At 39.0% G+C, this 19,223-nt stretch overlaps 1 protein-coding gene across 4 annotated transcripts in view; it reads right to left on the bottom strand.

The window, feature by feature from the left end:
• Nucleotides 1-19,223, bottom strand: part of KIF20B (kinesin family member 20B) — a 126,526-nt gene that overhangs the window by 36,589 nt on the left and 70,714 nt on the right. For all 4 annotated transcript variants that reach the window (XM_089692770.1, XM_089692768.1, XM_089692767.1 and 1 more), the window contains exons 20-25: nucleotides 7,984-9,106; nucleotides 7,528-7,666; nucleotides 5,496-5,618; nucleotides 4,058-4,118; nucleotides 1,376-1,501; nucleotides 253-392 (exon numbers count right to left, since the gene is read on the bottom strand). In XM_089692770.1, the coding sequence (XP_089548896.1) occupies nucleotides 253-392; nucleotides 1,376-1,501; nucleotides 4,058-4,118; nucleotides 5,496-5,618; nucleotides 7,528-7,666; nucleotides 7,984-9,106 (1,712 nt within the window). The remainder of the gene's footprint in view (nucleotides 1-252; nucleotides 393-1,375; nucleotides 1,502-4,057; nucleotides 4,119-5,495; nucleotides 5,619-7,527; nucleotides 7,667-7,983; nucleotides 9,107-19,223) is intronic.

Here is a 19,223-nt window from a genome sequence, read left to right on the forward strand (position 1 = left end):
AAGTGAACTTCCTGAATACAGACAGCAATATAAAACTACCCAAACTGATAAGTGAACCTTTCCACAAGCCGCTTTCTGTCTGTAAAAGACTAAAATCTTAATTGGAAAGATAAATGGAAAACCACAGAAAAAAAGGAGGGGAATTACCCAAAAAATGTGCTGTAATTAGCAGAATCAAAGGTCTTTATTGCAGAATTAGATCAGCACAGCAGCTAATAAAATATATGTCTGGCACAACAGTTACAAACTTACTTTTAGCTCTTTCTGTAGCTTGGTTACCTCTGTGTTGACAGTCTTTATGTTATTATTAGTCTCACAGCTTAACTTTGTTAGGATTTCATTACTAGGAATCTTTTCAAGTTCTCTGTACTTTTGTTTCCACAATTCCAATTCTACAAAAAGAAAAAACAGTGCATCACATACAGAATAAAAAGCTAGCATAACAATGCTGACTTGTTGCATTCAAATTGCAAAAAGTGAGCACATTAAAGTGATTGTAAAGTCAAATTTTTTTTTTTATAACAAACAAGTTCTACTTACCTGCTCTGTGCAATAGAAATGCACAGAGTGGCTCTGATCCTCCTCTTCTGGGGACCCCGCCAACACCCTCGGCTCCTCCTCTTCTTGGTATGCCACCAAAGGAAGCCACGTCCTAGACACACTTCTGGGCTAGATTCTGAGCCACGCTGCCTGCGTCTATAAGCAGACAGAACTGGGCTGGGCCCCATCCCCTTCAAAGAATTTGACTGACAGTAGCGGAACCCAATGTCTCCCACTACCTCAGCAAAGCCTGTGAGAGAGGGGAGAGCCGCCGCAGATGGGCACAGCAATGGATTGCGTGAGGACCTGGGTAAGTATAAGGAAGGGTGAAGAGGCAATACAGGTACTGGAACATTTTTTATCTTAATGCAGAGAGCGCATTTAGGTAAAAAATGTTAGGCTTCTTTCCCTTATAGTAATCAGAGCTGTGCACAAACTGCAGTAGAATATAATACAAAGGGAACACTGGCGAATGTAAATAGTTTATATTTCTCATTAGAACCACAGTTGCTGAGGTCTTGGCATCAATGGGCCAATTCCAAATCAGGGGCACTATATAAATCTTTTTAAAATTTTCCCTATTTCCCTGAGCTGTAAAAATGAATAATACAACGACAGGTAAGTAGTCGCAAACACACACTGTAACTTACCAATGTAGCATTTGCATAGGCTGCCATAGTAATAGGAATGGACTTTTCAGTAATTCATTATGGATACATTTTAATATAACAAATGGTATATAAAAGCTTAAGCTGATAAGGATGACACATGGTGTACTGTAAAGCAGTAAAAGAAAAAAAATACTTTCAAAATGATTACTTTCAAGGCAACATACCTCCAGCCAATTTTTCTGCTTCTTCCACTTTGGCCTCAAGTGCCTGCTCTTGTTCTTCCTGAGTCTGTTCCTGCTCTATGAGTGTAAGCTTCATGTCTTCAATGATCTTTTCCTTTACCTTCACATCTGAGACAGACCGATACAAGAATCCTCAGCTTTCACCCTTCCCATATCTTCTTGCAACAATTAGGTTAGCACACTTTTTCACAGCTAAAGCACTTCAGTAAAATCATTTGACAGTCTATCACAGTATCTGTAATGCGCAGATTTTGGAATATACACCAACATAACAAAAACACATTACCATGTTACAGAACAGAAGCTCATAGAAGGGACAGTCCACATTCAGGAGTGATACAACATTACATGGAAATACATTAAGCCACATCTATGATTTAAAATGAATAAGGTTATACAGTACCTTCTACATGATTCTATCCAATAGCTAGCACTCCCCAGTTCATTATGAAGGGTTCTCAATCTGTTGGTCTGCACTTACACATACGGGGCTCAGACAAAAAAATAGAAACAGGACAAGATTTGCAGGGGGGGAAAGTGACAGCATGCGGAAGTGACCGAAAGACAAAAGGAAGTGTGCAGGATTGTCCCGTGAAGACTGAGATTGAGTTCTGCAGTCACTTTTGCAGCAATTTTCTTATTCCAGGTCACAATCATGCGCAATTTCCTTTTGTCTTTTTTGGTCAGTTGACCATGTCGACTGCTCCTATGCTTATCAGACGTTTTCCCGGAAACTGTAAATGCAGTCATTTGATACTGACACGGCAAATACATTGGCAGCTTCAGTCACAAAGATGCCATCTAAATGGGAAGCAACAACTGGACCTCTTTGAAGCTCAGTAAGCACTGACATGACTCTTTATTACTAGCAGCGCATGCAGTGAACTACGAAAGTGAGGCTCCCCACCTGTTAGCTTGGGGTCTCATCAGACAGCGGAAGCAAAAGAATAATACATCACTTCCACTTTCAATGCGAAACATGTCTTCACTTTCACACCTGAAATCATGTAGTGTTTCCATTTTTTGTCTAACCCCTGTATACTATACAAAGGAAAAGTGTGATTCCATTGCAATACAAGAGAGAAACCAGAGGGAGATTCAACCCCGGGTGCACTCAAAACTGAAAAAGAATGACATTATATGCACAATAAAAAGTTGGTACAAAGATATCTACCTGGCAAAGCTGTGCATGTGCCTGGTTGTGCAGTGTTTATGTACAGGAAAGCAGGGGAGAAAAAACCCCCAACAAACTAAAAAGGTAGTCTGGAGCACCAGTCCTCAAATACTATAAGAAAAAAAAAAACCAAGAGACTCCATTAACAAAGAATGTTGGAGCCTAAATTTTCCCGAGATATGGAGATTCCACCCATCTGCTCCATGCTGACAAATCCAGTTCTCTATCAGGAAACAATCTGCTTTCAGTGTTACCTTTGAGCAAACAGTATTTTCGTACAAGCAAAGGTTTGATTTAATAGAAAATATATTATTTATCGGGTTATTTTTAATCTACAAGGCCTTTAACCTCCTCAGACTGTGTACAGGTTTCTGAAAGTGAAGCTGGGGTCAGATCTATTACATGCTATATAATGTGTAAGTGAAACACATCCACATTGCCTACTTGGAGGTGCCATCTCGGAGAGAACAATCATGTAATTCCTGGTACCTTGCAGTTTGTAGCAGTGTTCACAAATGTCTGACATAGATCAGCCTCCGCTGCAGCCTCTCACCTTGTGACTTGTTGACAAAATTACACTGTTGATCACTAGGGATGAAGCGACTGATAGGATGCAACTCAATAATGGCTTTTTATTGATAAAAAGGTACACCAAGTGATATTACTGTATATTTATGTAACTTGTCAGAAATTTACAAGCAATGTGTTTCTGTAGATTTAAAAGTAACTTTAAAGGTTGTAATGTGAAAAAAAAAAAATATAACAAACATGTTATATAGTTACCTGCTCTGTGTAATGGTTTTGCACAGAGCAGGCCTGATCCTCTTTTTTTTGTGATCTGCGCCAGCAGTCCTGGCTCTTCCCCTCTTGCTATGGGGACACTAGGGTAGGCTTGCTCCTGAGCCGCACTCCTATGAATGGACATTCATTAACCCTCCCCCACTCTCTGCTCACTGGTTCAGTGGCTGTGCTTGATAGTAGCAGGAGCCAATGGCTCCCACTGCTATGTGAGCCAATGAGGGGAGAGAGACCCAGGAGAGCAGCGGCTCTCATGCACATCACTGGATCAAGATGGGGCTCAGGTAAGTATAAGGGGGGCTGAAGGGGGAGCTGCACAAAGAAGGTTCTTTACCTTAATGCATATAATGAATTAATGTAAAAAAAAAAAAAACCTTCTGCCTTTAGAACCACTTCGAGTCACAAAAAGGTCCAATTTATGTTTTACTTTACTGAGTTTGGCTAGGGAGAGTTATAGTGAACACAGCTTCATTTAATTCATGCCTACACAGCACCAAGAAAAGAATAGATGAGTCTTTATGAAGAGCAGTGACTCAATTATTTGACAAGGAATGTATACAGTCGTTTACCATTCTTGTTGCCATTCTTGATGCAGACACATAGTCCAGATTTAGAGTACAATATTTTATGTTGCTAATGTAAATATCACATACATGTCTTCAGGTGTGTAGATAATATATGGAACTCATTACCTTGACATGCTTTTTGGTACAGCTGCATTGTGTCTCCATTTTTCTCATTACCGCGCTGTTCCTATATAAGAAGAAGTGTATGAATATCAGCTATGCCACAGCAAATTTTATGAGAACATAAATCATACACTGATCACTATGTAGTCTTTCCATGTCAGAATGATTAACCAGCTTGATTTAAGCAGATGCCCTAGTTATGAAGCCACTATGTGTAATCTGTAAACAAGAATGAAATGAGAAAATGTTACTACAGCCTTTTAACAGGCAGGCTTTGTTATTATTAAGGTCTGTTATTTCACCGAGCTGAGAAAGCTCGAATTCTATTATTATTATGTAACACCAAATAAACGACAACTCCTATTTTTACCTTGTAATAATTTCTTTTGCAGCTTTATTATAGTAGAAATTTATTTTTTTTGCATTTATAACGGTGCAGGGGAATAATTTTAAAAGATCATCCAAGACTTTCCCATAGGCTTATCAAATTCATAATAAGCAACAGTAGATTATTATAACTCATTTGCTTGGCTAGAAGATTTAAGTGACGACCAATCTGTCTTCAGATAACCTAATTAGCACATACATGACAAAATTGTATCAGAGGAATATTAAAAATGGTTTGTAGTAAAAGCCATTACCTATTGCATTTGCGTACGCCCCTACAATAGGAAAGGCTTCCCATGCCTGATTTCTGGACAGTGTGCGAAGTTTCATGGCAGAGTACAACATTCTAGAAGAAACCGAGATGCGATTGGCTCAGAAACAGCATCCATGCCTGAGTTTGATACTACAGTAGTAGCCCACAGATGGGAAACTCAGATATGAAAGGTACCACCCTATCCTGATAGGCTAAAAGACAAAGCAAAGCAATCAGTGGTGTTTGATTGCTCAGTTCTTTACACCACTGCATCCAACGCTTTGCATTGCACTTGGTGATGTAAGGCTTGGATGGAACTGCTTGGCTATGGAAACCTATTCCATGAAGCTCTCTACGCACTGTTGTGCTAATCTGAAGGCAACACCAAGTTTTGAAGGTCTTTAGCTATTGACTCTGCAGACAGTTGATGACTTCTGCGCGCTACAGCATGCATTGACCCCACTGTCATTTTAAGTGGCCTACCACTTCGTGGCTGAGTAGCTGTTCTTCCCAGTTTCTGCTAAATATTCCACGGTCAACTGTTAGTGGTTTTATAACAAAGTGGAAGCAAGGAAATTTCATGGATGGCCTTATTGCACAGGTGGCAACCCATCACGGTACAACGCTTGAATTCACTGAGCTCCTTAGAGTGACCTATTCTTTAACAAATGTTTGCAGAAGTAGTCTGCATGCCTAGGTGCTTGATTTTATACATTTGTGGCCATGGAGGTGATTGGAACACCTGAATCCAATGAGCGGAAGAGGGAGAGAGAGACACACACACACACACATTATGATTACCTTACTAAGTTGTTGAATAGTCCTCTGTTTCATTTCTAGTTCACTAGACATCTGCTTCTTCTGTTTCTCATAATCATTAATTTTGTTGGTTAGGGTTTTCTTCTCTTCACGCATAGCAGATATCTGAAACAAGTAAACCAAGTGGACTGTAGAGTGGCTACAATTAAGATGTTAGATCAGTGGTTGTCAACATATGAGCTAAAGTGGGCCTTAAATGTGGCCCCTGACATCAAAGGGTCACACATAACGTTCAATATATATAATGCTTGACAAGACTGTCAAACTGCAGACCTATTAGATGAAATGAAGGTCAGAGAATTTGGACAAGTCACCTTTTTGCCTGGGGATATGCAGCAGAAGACAATACGAAACTGGGAACATGTTATATGAGGCTAGTTGGGATCAATGCCATTACCCTAATCAATGTTCCCACTACAGACTACTGAGGTCTGAGGGTGGCACATCATATACCAGAGGGCCACATGCAGCCGTTGGACCACACGTTGGGCACTAGGGTGTTAGATTATCAAATTATCCAGGAAAACTCATTGGTATGGTTAATACTATCTAGTCAAGTCCTGACTGGGATTGATTTTTACAGCTCTAGAACATCTAATGCTTCCAGATTGGACAAGTCCAGACAATCACATCATAAGCCAACCATACTTGTGAAGGAACATTAGTGCAAAAGATATATATATCTATTATCAATTAATATCAAAAAATATCAAAATTATGTGCAAAACATAAGTAATTTAAATAATTAAGTTTGTGAATATAAAAAAAACAAAAATGTCCAATTCTGAATTTCTTCAAATGTCCAAATAAATCCTTTCCAAATTCAGGTGCTCTCAAAGAAATTGTGCCAAAATCCACCACCAAAAGTAAAGTTGGGTAACTCACCAGAGCTCCATGCTGATCAATCTCTAGATCAGCAAAAAACGCTTTTTGCTCTGGGAGCAGATGAAATGAATCAACTTCTCAGGTGTGATGATCAATAGCTACACATTCATCCATAAGGTAGGTATCCACCACTCAATATAATGGTTCCAGGAGCATTATATCACTCTCTCTTTTTATATCTCTCCACCGAGGTCATGTTTGGGAATGAAAGAGAAAAATCATGGTGCAGCCAGTTTTTTTATAAAAGTATCCAACAATTTAATAAAGATTTACACTCACAAAAAGACACCCTTTTTGTGAGTGTAAATCTTTATTAAATTGTTGGATACTTTTATAAAAAAACTGGCTGCACCATGATTTTTCTCTTTCATTCCCAAACATGACCTCGGTGGAGAGATATAAAAAGAGAGAGTGATATAATGCTCCTGGAACCATTATATTGAGTGGTGGATACCTACCTTATGGATGAATGTGTAGCTATTGATCATCACACCTGAGAAGTTGATTCATTTCATCTGCTCCCAGAGCAAAAAGCGTTTTTTGCTGATCTAGAGATTGATCAGCATGGAGCTCTGGTGAGTTACCCAACTTTACTTTTGGTGGTGGATTTTGGCACAATTTCTTTGAGAGCACCTGAATTTGGAAAGGATTTATTTGGACATTTGAAGAAATTCAGAATTGGACATTTTTGTTTTTTTTATATTCACAAACTTAATTATTTAAATTACTTATGTTTTGCACATAATTTTGATATTTTTTGATATTAATTGATAATAGATATATATATCTTTTGCACTAATGTTTCTACACTAAATTAGGAATAGTTTGTGGTTTTAGCGCATTCCTTGATTTAAGTTATAGCACTAAGAAATTTATTTGGTTTCTTTGAGGTGGAATTGCTGCTTTAAAGTATTAAGGGTGTGGCGCTTTTATTACACTTGTCATACTTGTGAAGGGTTTGCAAGAAGGTTAACATCAAAAACAGATACCTGGTATACAATTCAGAATATATTAAAACATAATTTAACATCAGAACAAAAAAAAGTTCAGAAATGTTCATACTACGGATGTTGAGAGATGGGCAGAAGTGTATTTTTTGTTATAGAAAGGAAGATATAAATGCACTAACCTCTTTTTCAACCTGTTGCATTTGCTTTTTAGCATCAGCTAATTTCTCTTTCAACTCTGCATATTCCTCTTCCCTTCTCTGAAGCTCCAGCTGTGCTGTTTTTATTTGACTGTTATGTTGTGAAAGATCTTTCTTTAACCTTAACAACATAATGGAAAAATAAAAGGAAAATTACTGTATTTCACAGTCATACACCAAGTGGCACCCATCTCTTCGGAAGCAGAAAAACACATTGTTGCAAAACAAAAAACTTTTACCAACAACTCTGTAAAAGCCATTTACCTATATATAAAAAAAAAAAAATAATGTCTTAAATGACTGAAGTACATCAAGCTAAAAAAAAAAAAAATCAATACATTTAAAATTAAAAAGGTACATTTTTCGCACTCGGATTTCTGCCCTCATGCATAAGATCTGGTTCCAGTTACAATACAGTTTATTCTGCATTAAACTTACAGCTCAATTTCTTTTGTTGTCTCTGTGATTTGCTTTTCACTCTCATTTTTGGCATTCTGAGCACCTGAAAGCTCTTCCACCACCTTTTTAATCTTCAGTTCTAATGCACCCTTTTCAACAGCTAATTTCTGGTGGTTATGTTCACAATTCGCATGTTCTGCTTGGATATCTGCCAACTGCTTTTCCAGCAACAGGAAGGCAGCAGATTTTTCTTTATTCTTGTCTTCCAAGCTGCTAAGCTTTTCACATTTTTCTTTGTAAGAATCTGCAAGTAGCCTCAAATCATTTATCTGTTGGCCATTTAACATTGCCTCATTTTTATAATCCAGTTCTTGCTTTTGAAGTCTCTCCAAATCATTGGAAGCTTTTGACAACTGTTTTCGAAGCTCAGTAACAAGTTGGTCATTCTCCCTTAGAATGGAGCCTTGAGAAAGAGCCTCCTGGAGATGGACTTGTAAGGTGTCTTTTCCCTTCTGAATTTCAGCCATATTGTTCTTTAGGTCTTCAAGCTCTTTTTTGAGATGTTGGATCTGTGTGTTCTTTTTGGCAGATTCCTGAAGAACTTCTTGACACTTCCTCCATAAACCTTCTATAGCGTTGTAAAATGCACTCTCTCTTCCTGATCCAATTTTCTCCACTAGACTGTCACTTCCACCAGATGTTAGATATTTCTGTAATGAGCTCTGAACTGAATCACTTAGATTAAGACATTCTGCCTCAAAGTCTTGCTTTGCCTCATTTTTATTAAAATCATCCAGCTTACTCTGAATAGTTTTGATCTGGGCAACCTTACTGGCAGTACTTTCTTTGCTGTGATATATTTCCTGCTTTAACATCTCAACAGTCTCTTCCAGAGTGGAAACAAGATGTTTTGTATCCTGCAGATCACAAGCCATGGTTTTATTTTTGGAATCCAAATCCGTAACCTGTTCTTCACAGCTAGCTAGTTTCTCTTTTAATTCAACAATAGTCTGATTTAGGTGGAGTACTTGAACTTTGTACTGTTCATTTTCAGCTCTAAGCTCTTCTAATTTGTGGCAAGTGTCCATATTGTTTATGTTGCCCAAGGAGTCTTTTTGCTTGCAATTGCTTTCTATGCTAGAATCATTACTTTCCACAAGTTCTAAAAACAAAAAAATACAAAATTAAACCTTAATTAAGCATAGAAAAAGTTTACAAAAGCCACAAACTACACAAACAAGTTCCCAATAACATAAGATCATACAATAAAAAGTGTTAGAGATAACTAAAAGAAAATGGTGATGATGATAACGATTAAGAATTGGATTTTTGCACTCGCTCTAAAATCCTTTCCCTGGAGCCTGTTGAACACATGAAGTCATTAACCTTCAAGCTATATAGTCAACTACAGGAAAGAAAGGGAAAAAAAAAAACCGATAGGATAACCCCCCCTACTAACATCTTAACTCAGTATTTAAGCAAATCAGTACGTACAGCAAAACCAAGTCCAAGGAAAGGATTTTATAGCGAGTGTACCTTTTATCATTGTAGGAATAACAGACTCAGATGCCCCTATCCCTCAGAACTTCATGCTGCTAAAAGTCATGCTGCTAAAGCCAACAACCTGTAAGCAGGATATTAAATTGGTCACGGAGACAGAAGATCCAGAGCATTATTGTTGTGCACAATTTACATAGGATCAACAGTTTGCACAGCACTTTACAAAATAAATGGAGACGGGACAGTCACAATAGAAAGCCAAACAAGAGACTATGGTGGGCCCTGCTCGTGAGAGCCTACAATCCAACGGACTGCAAGGTCAACATAACACATCTGCCTAGGTCAGTTCAGAGCAATGAGGATCACTGAAATGCCCTTAAACTTGATCCTGTGAAGCAGGTACAGAAGATGTTTCGGGGGGGGGGGGGGGGGAAGGCATAAATAAAGGCATGCTGATCCCCTGGAGCCACCAGAGTATCCACTGCTTCCCATAGAGGATCCCTTTGCCTGGAGACAAACCTTTCAGTTTGTTTTTGAACCTTGAGACCAACATCATCCCCTCCCCCTTGTGAAACAGGCCCTGGAACGTCTGTGGGTGTGAAGACCACTTCATTGGGTCCAGGTGCTGCCGGCCGAGTATGCCTGCCTATCAAATGTCTATGCTACAGCTGATAAGGCTGGAATTTAAGTTTTGCTCAGGACAGGATCCAATCCACCTCTCCTGCTGTGGCAAGATTTGCGGCTCCTCCATGATTGATATACGCTACAGCAATGGTATGGTTTGACTGAACCTGGTTCAAATGACCCTCTAGTAAGATGGATCTAATGCAGGGACACTCAAAATCACCTGAAATTCAAGGATGTTGATCGAATTAAGAGACTCCTCTGACAACCAAGTCTCCAGCACATTTAGGGGCCTCCCCAGCCCACCAGTCTGGTGTCCATTGTGAGGATCATACAAAAGGCAGGAAAGCAAGGACTTCCCTGATTCCAGAACTGGATTTCTGAGTGACAGGGCAGGAAAAGGTCTGTTCGGAGACTGGAACAATTTGTCACACGAAGACACACTGTTGCACTGCAGAAGTCTGGCATGAAACTGAGCAAACTGAATTGCATCAAAAGAGACTACCATCATACCCACAACTCTCATACAAAAGAGGAGAGTTAGACAGCTCCTGGACTGGAGACCTAAAGCAGCCATACATGGATCGAAATTCATCCAATTCAGCAGGGACCAGGTGAATTTTAATCCATGTATGGGCAGGATGGATGCATACAAGTTGATTTATTTGTATGAAATGAATGAGCCTGTTGGGTCTTTCCCAAATGATCGGTGTCACCAGCTATAGCTGGTAGCACTGATCATTGCATTCTGGAGGGAATGTCAGAATACTGTGGCTCAGCAGGAGTGATTCCCCTATCCACATCCAATAGGAGGAGGATGGGGGAATTGGATTTTTTTTTTCCCGTTCAACCAGCAAATCAAAAATGATTAATGTATGGGCTGCTTTAGAAACTACTGTAAGACTGGATTGTCTGAAGCTTATCCTGGGAAAGAAACTGGCCTTGGCCATGTCCAGGACTAGACCAAGATACCGCACACAATCAGTGGATTCCAGTGATTATTTCTGAAGGTTCAGAATCCATTTGAATCACTGCATTGTCTGGATTAGGGTTTCTCAACCAAGGGTTCCATGGAACCGTAAGGTTCCTCCAGAGCTTGCTAGGGTTCCTTCAGCAATGAGCAATTTCTGCCTGTCACCATTAATCTTTTTAGCCATCTGTAACGGGACAATTCTTCCCAATGATAAGTGTAAGGAGCATTCTTCCCAGTGACCATCACACTAATGTATAAGTTGTAGATATGAAAATTTTATGAGAGTTTCCCTGAGACCAGAAAGTTATTTCAAGGGTTCCTCTGTGTTGAAACCGTTGAGAAAGGCTGGTCTGGATAGTCTTTGCCACATCTCACTTTGACCACTCCCCTCAATAGGAAGTAATCTTAACATCCCAAATGAAGGTGCCAGGAGACAGCATTAGGGATAGTCCTGGGGCCAATACCTGTAAACCGTTAACAGAACATGTTCTGGGCGCAGTCCTTCCCCCTTTTCCCATGTCTATAAGAAAAGCTGCGACCACATGGAGGTAAAACAATGTATAAGCTCAGGGTAAGAGGCAAGGCCTCAAGTACTAACAAAAACTGGACAGCTAGTAGCAGGTTCCGTATTAGCATTTTAACAGGTAGGCACTGAATCAAGCAGTCAGCAGTAAAGCTGGAGTACAATAGCTTTGCTGTAAACTGAAAAAGAAAAAAAAAGAAAAAAAAAAAGATTTTTGAGGTGCCAAGGCACATTACACCATTGAAATCATTAAATTTATAAAAGCATGCAAACTACAGAGTGCTTTTTTTTCCAAAATTGCGTCCACTGTGTCCAGGTGTGTAAACCACATCTTTTAGATGCACCTTATGGTGTAGTCTGGCAATAGGGGCCATAAATGTATACATTTATAACAATGTTTATTACTATTCATTGTATTTCAGAGTTCTTTAAAATACCGTTAAAATCTGCTTCAACACCTGCCACAGAGGAAGACTTTGCATTACTCTGACCAGACCTCCCCTTACTTTGGTTATATGGCTCTCCAGATGGTTTGGTGAGCCTTCACATTAGTTTTGTGATTATGTACAATGGTTATAGCGTTCGATATTTGAAATGTTTTTTCATTACTTTCAGTCTGCCAGCACTGCTTCCCTATCCCTCCTGAAGAAGCGGAGTTTCCCACAAAAAGCATTGAGGTGTTATCTGCAGTGAGAACATCCCCAGCACTTTTTGAAGTCATCTTATCACACATAATTAGATGATATTGCTTGATACTGGGGTTTCTGCCCTTGCAGGTAACTTGTAAAGGGAGGCAATTTTGGAACAATGCACTCCGCATTTTGTATGCTTTTATTTACTCCAATGGTGTAATAAAAATATGTATAAAACTTTTACATTTTGTTGTGATTGTGTCTTGTCAAGTCAGAAAATATATATTTCCCTTTTTTCCCCCCCAATTTCTGTTACCAACCCCTACAAATTTATATCTGTGTTAAAATTTGCAGTATATGCTGAACTTAAATGTCAAGACAAGCTGTACAATAAATACTCAACAGAGCAATCAAGCCACTGTTAAATTGTGAGAATTACTGGCCTATTGAAGGGGTATTTTCAGGACTGAAAATATAGTGAAAAAAGTCTGGAAAAAACTTTAATCCAGCCACCACATCTACGTACCTACTATTAAAAACTGGCAGGTGTTGTAATCACTCTTCAGTCTAGACCAGAGGTCTCCAAACTGTGGCCCAGGGCTGGATGCAGCCCTTCGCCAGCCTTTAACTGGCCCTTGGGGCACTATTCCTCTGAATGATACAAGGCATTGTTCTTCCTAATGACACTAACAATGGTGCATTATTTCTTCCACTGATACCAACGATGCGGCACTATTCCTTCCAATGATATAAGGCACGATTCCTTCCACTGACACCAACAATTACCAATGATGAGGCAATACTTTTTACTGACCACCAACCCTGTGGCCATGTTTATTCTCACTGATGCTGGGTCTGGGACATTTTCTACCTCTGACCACAATCTGGCCCCACTCTAGTCTGAGGTACAGAAAACTGGCCCTTTGAATGAAAAGTTTGGAGACCCCTGCTCTAGACAAAACCTACAAAAAAAATTGCTTTCAGTTACACTTTAAAGTGTTTCTAATCACAAAAAGAAATATTGTATAATGTATACTGTAATTACAGAACACAATGTACCGTATACTATTTTTGTTCTTGGGATTAGAGACACTTTAAAGTGCACTAAAGGCAAAATATTATTTTTCTTAAACTGTTGGATATAGTTGAGAGGGATTAGAACACCTGTCAGTTTTTTATATTATTGTTTGTCCCTGTGTGAGAGATTCACCCCCTCTATTTGTCCTGTTTACCATTATTACTGAAGGTGAAAGTAAAAGAAAATCCCAAATTTTGACCACAGAACAGTAAAAGAGGCGAAGTCATCCAATGGGGACACTAGTTCTGGTGATGCAGGAGACATTTCCTTGCACGTCCTGTTTTGGCTATGAGACAGGAAGTGAAGGGAAATCTCCCTTATGAGAAACAGATGGCAAAAAAAACCTGACAGGGGTTATAACCCTCCCTTGCTCTATCCAATATGGGGAAAAAAGTTTTGCCTTTAACTCTACTTGACCAAGCAGTTTAACTAAAGTGGAACTAAAGTAGAACTATGGGCAAAACTGTATTTTCTAATTGTGGTTAAAGCAAGGGATGGTTATAAGCCCCGACAGATTTTTTCGCCATCTGTGTCCCATTGCAGAGATTTCCCTTCACTTCCTGTCCCATATCCAAAAACAGGAAATGAGAAGAAATCCCTGCAAATCAAGGGAATTCCCTGTAGACCCCCAGGTCATCAGAACTACTGTCCCCATTGGAAGATTTCCCCTATATTACTTTTTTGGGGACAACCAAAAATGTTGGGTTTACCTTTACTTTCACTGATAATGGTAAACATGACAGGGGGGGGGGGGGGGGGGGGGTTCTCCTTATTAATAGGCACACAGACAGCAATAAAAACGTACATGGGTTCTAATCCACCTCCAATCTATCCAAATCTAAAAAAAAAAAAAGTTTTGCCTTTAGTTATACTTTAAATATAGTACAAGGGGCATTGTATGAAATGCAACAAATAATTTGTAACTACTTCTTTGAACAAATTTCTACAATTACTATTATCATCTTATTATCAACCGATTATCATCCTCAACTTTATATAGTAACATTGCCATTTATAGTATTAGTGCTTTATAGCATGTTCTCGGCGGTGACCCTCGTAAACCCAGGCGTGAAGATCTGGTGTTCATATGCTTTGTTTGCGTATACTCTAATACTAAATTTAGGGCATTTACAAAAAAGACCAATTAATGTGCGAATAAATAAAAAGTCATGAAACAGTATCTATATTACTACAGTAAGTACATAAATTTATCTTACTATCAGGACTCCCTGTATCTCCCTGAACAGCAACACTCATAAGCATTTTTCAACCATTTTCCATTCTCCTCCACTATCAAAAGGCTGGTGTGACCAAGCTGACCAACTAAACTACACAAAATTATAAGACAGTAGCAGAGTGTTGTATTGTGTCAGCCCTTGACATAAGATGAGGCAGATGTGGATCTACGGCGATACCATTTATTGGCTAATAGATTGCAGTGTTTTTTGTCGATCTAAAAAGGAGAGATACATTTTGATACATTAATTTTAACTGTGTAAGCTGCTTGCTTGGGGTTCAGATATAAAACAGAGATTTCACCTTTCTTCATGCAGCTCATATGAGGTCTTGGATTCAGCCATGTCTAGACAGTGTTATCTGTCAGGGTAAGTAGTATGTTTCTTCCTGACAGATAACTGTAGTGTGACACTTTAATCACAGGATATGATGCCGTCCTTTGATTATTTTTTTTTTTCTCCTACATTCAAGGCCAGCATTCACCTGTCACAAGATCAATTTAAACTCTGTTAACACAACCCTAGAAAAGACATATGGCCCAAAATACTGCTGTGCCTTGCAAGAAACTAATAGGGTGAGCTAGCTGGGGCAAAGGAGTAAAGTCTGTGTGCTAGACCTCTCATTATGCATCTGACAGGATAAAAGGGTATTTCAGCTTTGTTACTTCATGTCTTAAGAAAATGTGCAACAAATCATAGGCGCAGACCTTATACAGCATCAGGTTGATGGTGCACATAAAGCCACAGGAGACAACATAGGATGCAAGACCATAAATCTTTCAATTTATATATGGCAACGGTATCCTTCACAACCCACAAGCTTGGGCTAAAAACTGATGCTCAGCAACACATCAATAAAGTTTAAAAACCTAAAAATGAAAGATATTAGAAGAAAAATAAATAGAAAAACTCCTACTTCTGCAAAAAACAGCACTCAAAGCATATTTTGCAGTCAAATGTGAGAAATCAATATTATATGTTCGTCGTGTGTTCCCCTTCACACACCCTGGCTAAAATATTTCTTACTTTTTGGATGTATCCCAGGAAAAAGGTGTCATGACTGACAGTAAGGTTTTAGAGTGAGCCTGCCTCAGGTCTGACCTCGTTACATACAACGCAAAAAGCCCACCCTCAACACCTTTGTTAGGACAGAGTGTTCAAATCTAGTTATAATTGATATTGAAGATCTGCCTGTATAGTTTAGACAGAGTTAATTATGGTAAACAGCTGCTCAACCTTCTCATAAACAAGACTAAACAACTACCTAGGATGGTTTTCTTTGCTGGAGGGTCCAGAATAGAGCATCGAAAACCAGTTATTTAAACTGGAGCTCCACCCAAAAAGGGAAGTTTCGCTTTAAGAAGGTACCCGATCCCTACACCTAGGTCAGTGTTTCTCAACTCCAGTCCTCATGGACCCCCAACAGGTCATGTTTTCAGGATTTCCATTATTTTGCACAGGTGATTTGATCAGTTTCACTGCCTTAGTAATTACCACAGCTGTTTCATCTGAGGGAAATCCTGAAAACATGACCTGTTGGGGGTCCATGAGAACTGGAGTTGAGAAACACTGACCTAGGTGAACAGAAGAAGTGGAAGGCCCCCCGCCCTCTAGTTTTTGTAGCTGCTGACTTTTTTCACAGGATACTGGCGCTCCACTTGAAGTTATGCTATGTGACTGTAGCATGTAACAAATATAAAGTGGGTGTTATCACTATTTGGTTGCAAAGGTGGAAACACACTTTAAAGTGTACTGGACCATCTGTGGCCATGTAAAGACATTGGCAGCATTATTTAGGATTAAATATACGAATGTCTTTCTAAAGCAGTGAAATGGAAAGAAGAGATTGTCCTCTAAAGTGACTTAGGCAAGACATGACTTACAATGGCTCGGCAAAGATGCAAAGAATTGCAATTTGTTTTAGAACATTCAGCTCAATTGCATTTTAAGGACTAAATGCACTTTCAGACAAAGCCTGCAAACCTCCCTTCACTGTCCTTTGATAAAGTGATCACTTTTCAAAGAAGGGAAGGGGTGGGTGTTGGTATGAAAGCGGTCTTAAGCAGGCCATAAATTATGTCATGGTTGCAGGAAAGGAAAATCACTTGATGCCCTCATCAACACTGTCAGCGTGGACAGGGAATCCCTCCCGCAAAAAACCCACAACACTATACCATTATATAGAAAACCTTTTCTTCAAACTACTTAATCCCATTCCTTAAATACAAAATAACCTAAATCAATTCAAAATAGTCCACCACAAGTCCACACCATTATTAGGTCTTCAAGCGTTGAAAATTGTCCCATTCATCACTTCAAATCCAAGAAACCTCAAAAGAAAAACTAAATATAGTGCATTAACTTTTAACAACAATAAAATATTGTGATACCATGCAAGAAAACACTCGTGAGGAGAAAAGAGAAAAAAAAAAAAAAATTAATTTGAATAAATAAATCACTATACCATTAACTCTTACCCTATAATCGAAAAAAACCCCAAGAAAAAAAAAAACCTACAATGTTTTGGCTGCAGATGAGCTTTAAAAACTAATTTCTACAGTTAGGGAGGTTTTATCTGTTTTTTTTCAACCAGATATCAGAAAGTCCAGAATTGCTGGTACAAGTGTTTGAGGTTGTGGAAGATCAGAACTGGCACTTATGTCAGCCATATGCAGTTCAAATTTCAGCCGACTCAGCAGGAACTGACCAAGATCAGAACCATGTATGGGCAAGGCTGAATGTACCCACAACTTGAGTACAAGCAGCCTGCCAGATTTTACATACAATTATCACTAGTGGCTGGTATAGCCGCTGGCAATAATCACCGTGTTCTCCTGGCGGGGATGGCTTCCCCCACCAGGAGAACACAATGTCTTGGCAGGAGGTATTTCCCTGTAAACATGGACTGTGGTTGAAGGAAAGAAACTTGCTCCGTGTATGGTCTGCCTTAAAGGATACATGTAATATTAGTGAGGCTGTCATTGCAAGCCACATTCTGAAATTAAAGGCAGCCTGGCGGCCATGCTGATCCTCTAACTACAATACATACTAAACCACGAACCTGGAAAAAGCATGAAAGTGAGTGACAGATTAGAAAGTTTGTTACAAGTCAGCAACTCAGTATCAAAGCCATTGATTATTAGGACTACCATGCACTTGGAGCATTAAATAAAATGGGTCAGTAAATGCAAGGCCTGTGCTTCTCTCTGGAAAGGTAACGCTAAATATGCCCATCAATATCTCAATGAAAGGCAAGTAAATGAAACAGTTTTCATGCTGTTAAACCTTTCCTACAGAGCTGTCCATGTTTCTAATATGCTGGAATATCGCTTGACAGGAACATCTCCTTGCTTGCCTACCCTACAGAAAAGAGTGAAGGATCAGTGAAAGTAATGATAAAGTGGTTAGTGCGAGACAAGGGGCAGAAAGGATTACAGAACTCCTCACTTGAGGCATTTGCAGCAGGCAGTTCCAGTACTTGCAGACCACCCTTTTAACATCAAGACCCACATACAGTAAACTGACATGTTCAAGAAGTGGTTAAACAAGAAAAAAACCCAAAAAAAACCAAAGAGGAACATGGGAGGTTGCTTGCAAACAATGTTAGTTCTCATTAAAATTTAACCACTTAAGGCGGAACTACACTGAAACCGAGCAACACAAACCAAAAACACCATTTCAATAATTTTTATTATTCAAAGCAAACACACCCATCCATGTCTCCATGCTTTATTTTGCTGAGAAATCACTTTGAAAAACACCCCCTAGCTTTTCTAGCTGTGGCCATCTTTGTTAAGGTCAGATGACTCATGTAGCGTTTACTTCCTGGAATCCATCTGCCTTTAGCATAGGCATGCAGGCAGGATAGGCATAGCGGAAAAAAGCCCTCCTTCCCTCCCGAAGACTCCTTGATGTATGACATTATTTGCCTAGACCAGAAACCAGGAAGTTAACTAAAGAAATGTACAAAAAAAAAAAAAGTTTAAAACAAATAAATAGGATATACTTTCCTACCTATTTACTAATGTTAGCAGCATTAGGATTAAAAATAGTCATTGTTTTTTTAGTGAGAGTGAAGTTTTGCTTTAAGTACCAGCCTGTTCTACCCCCTTGGTTACAGGCCACTTTTCAGTTCCCAGCGTGATAGTTTAACCAACAATAACGCTATCTTACAACACTTTACCAAAATGGAGTTTTAAGTGAGACAGATGGAGCTTTCTTTTGGTGGTATTTTAATAAGTACTACTTTTTTTTTTTATTTTCACTATAAAAAGAGAAAAAAAAAAAAAAAAAGTCCAAAAACTGTCTCTCTTACTTTGTTAAAATAAAAATTGCAAAAAATAGTATGAAAGCCGTCAAAATGACCTCTATCTGAAAAGCAGACACCCCAAGGCGATCACATTCACCATAAATGTTTGGAAATGAAGAAACATGCCAGTACTGAGGTGGGAGGGGGGGGGGGGGTAGTAAAAAATATAAAGCTTGAGAATGGTGTACTAGATAGATCAGCACAAGCAGCTGATGGCTGCAGTATTATATTGTGTGTTTTCACTAAAGTGCCTTTTGAAATATTTTTTCCTCAAAATGTGCATTTGATAAACTATTGTGCAAACAGTGCATGACACAAATATTACATCTGCTATCTTTTCATTCTTCAGGGCCTCTGCGTTTCAGAGAATATATCATCTTCTGGGGAGGTCATTTTAAAGCCAAA

Source organism: Staurois parvus, unplaced genomic scaffold (assembly GCF_062004578.1).
Source record: "Staurois parvus isolate SC_StPar_1 unplaced genomic scaffold, SC_StPar_1.0 ptg000604l, whole genome shotgun sequence".
Classification (NCBI taxonomy): Eukaryota; Metazoa; Chordata; class Amphibia; order Anura; family Ranidae; genus Staurois; species Staurois parvus.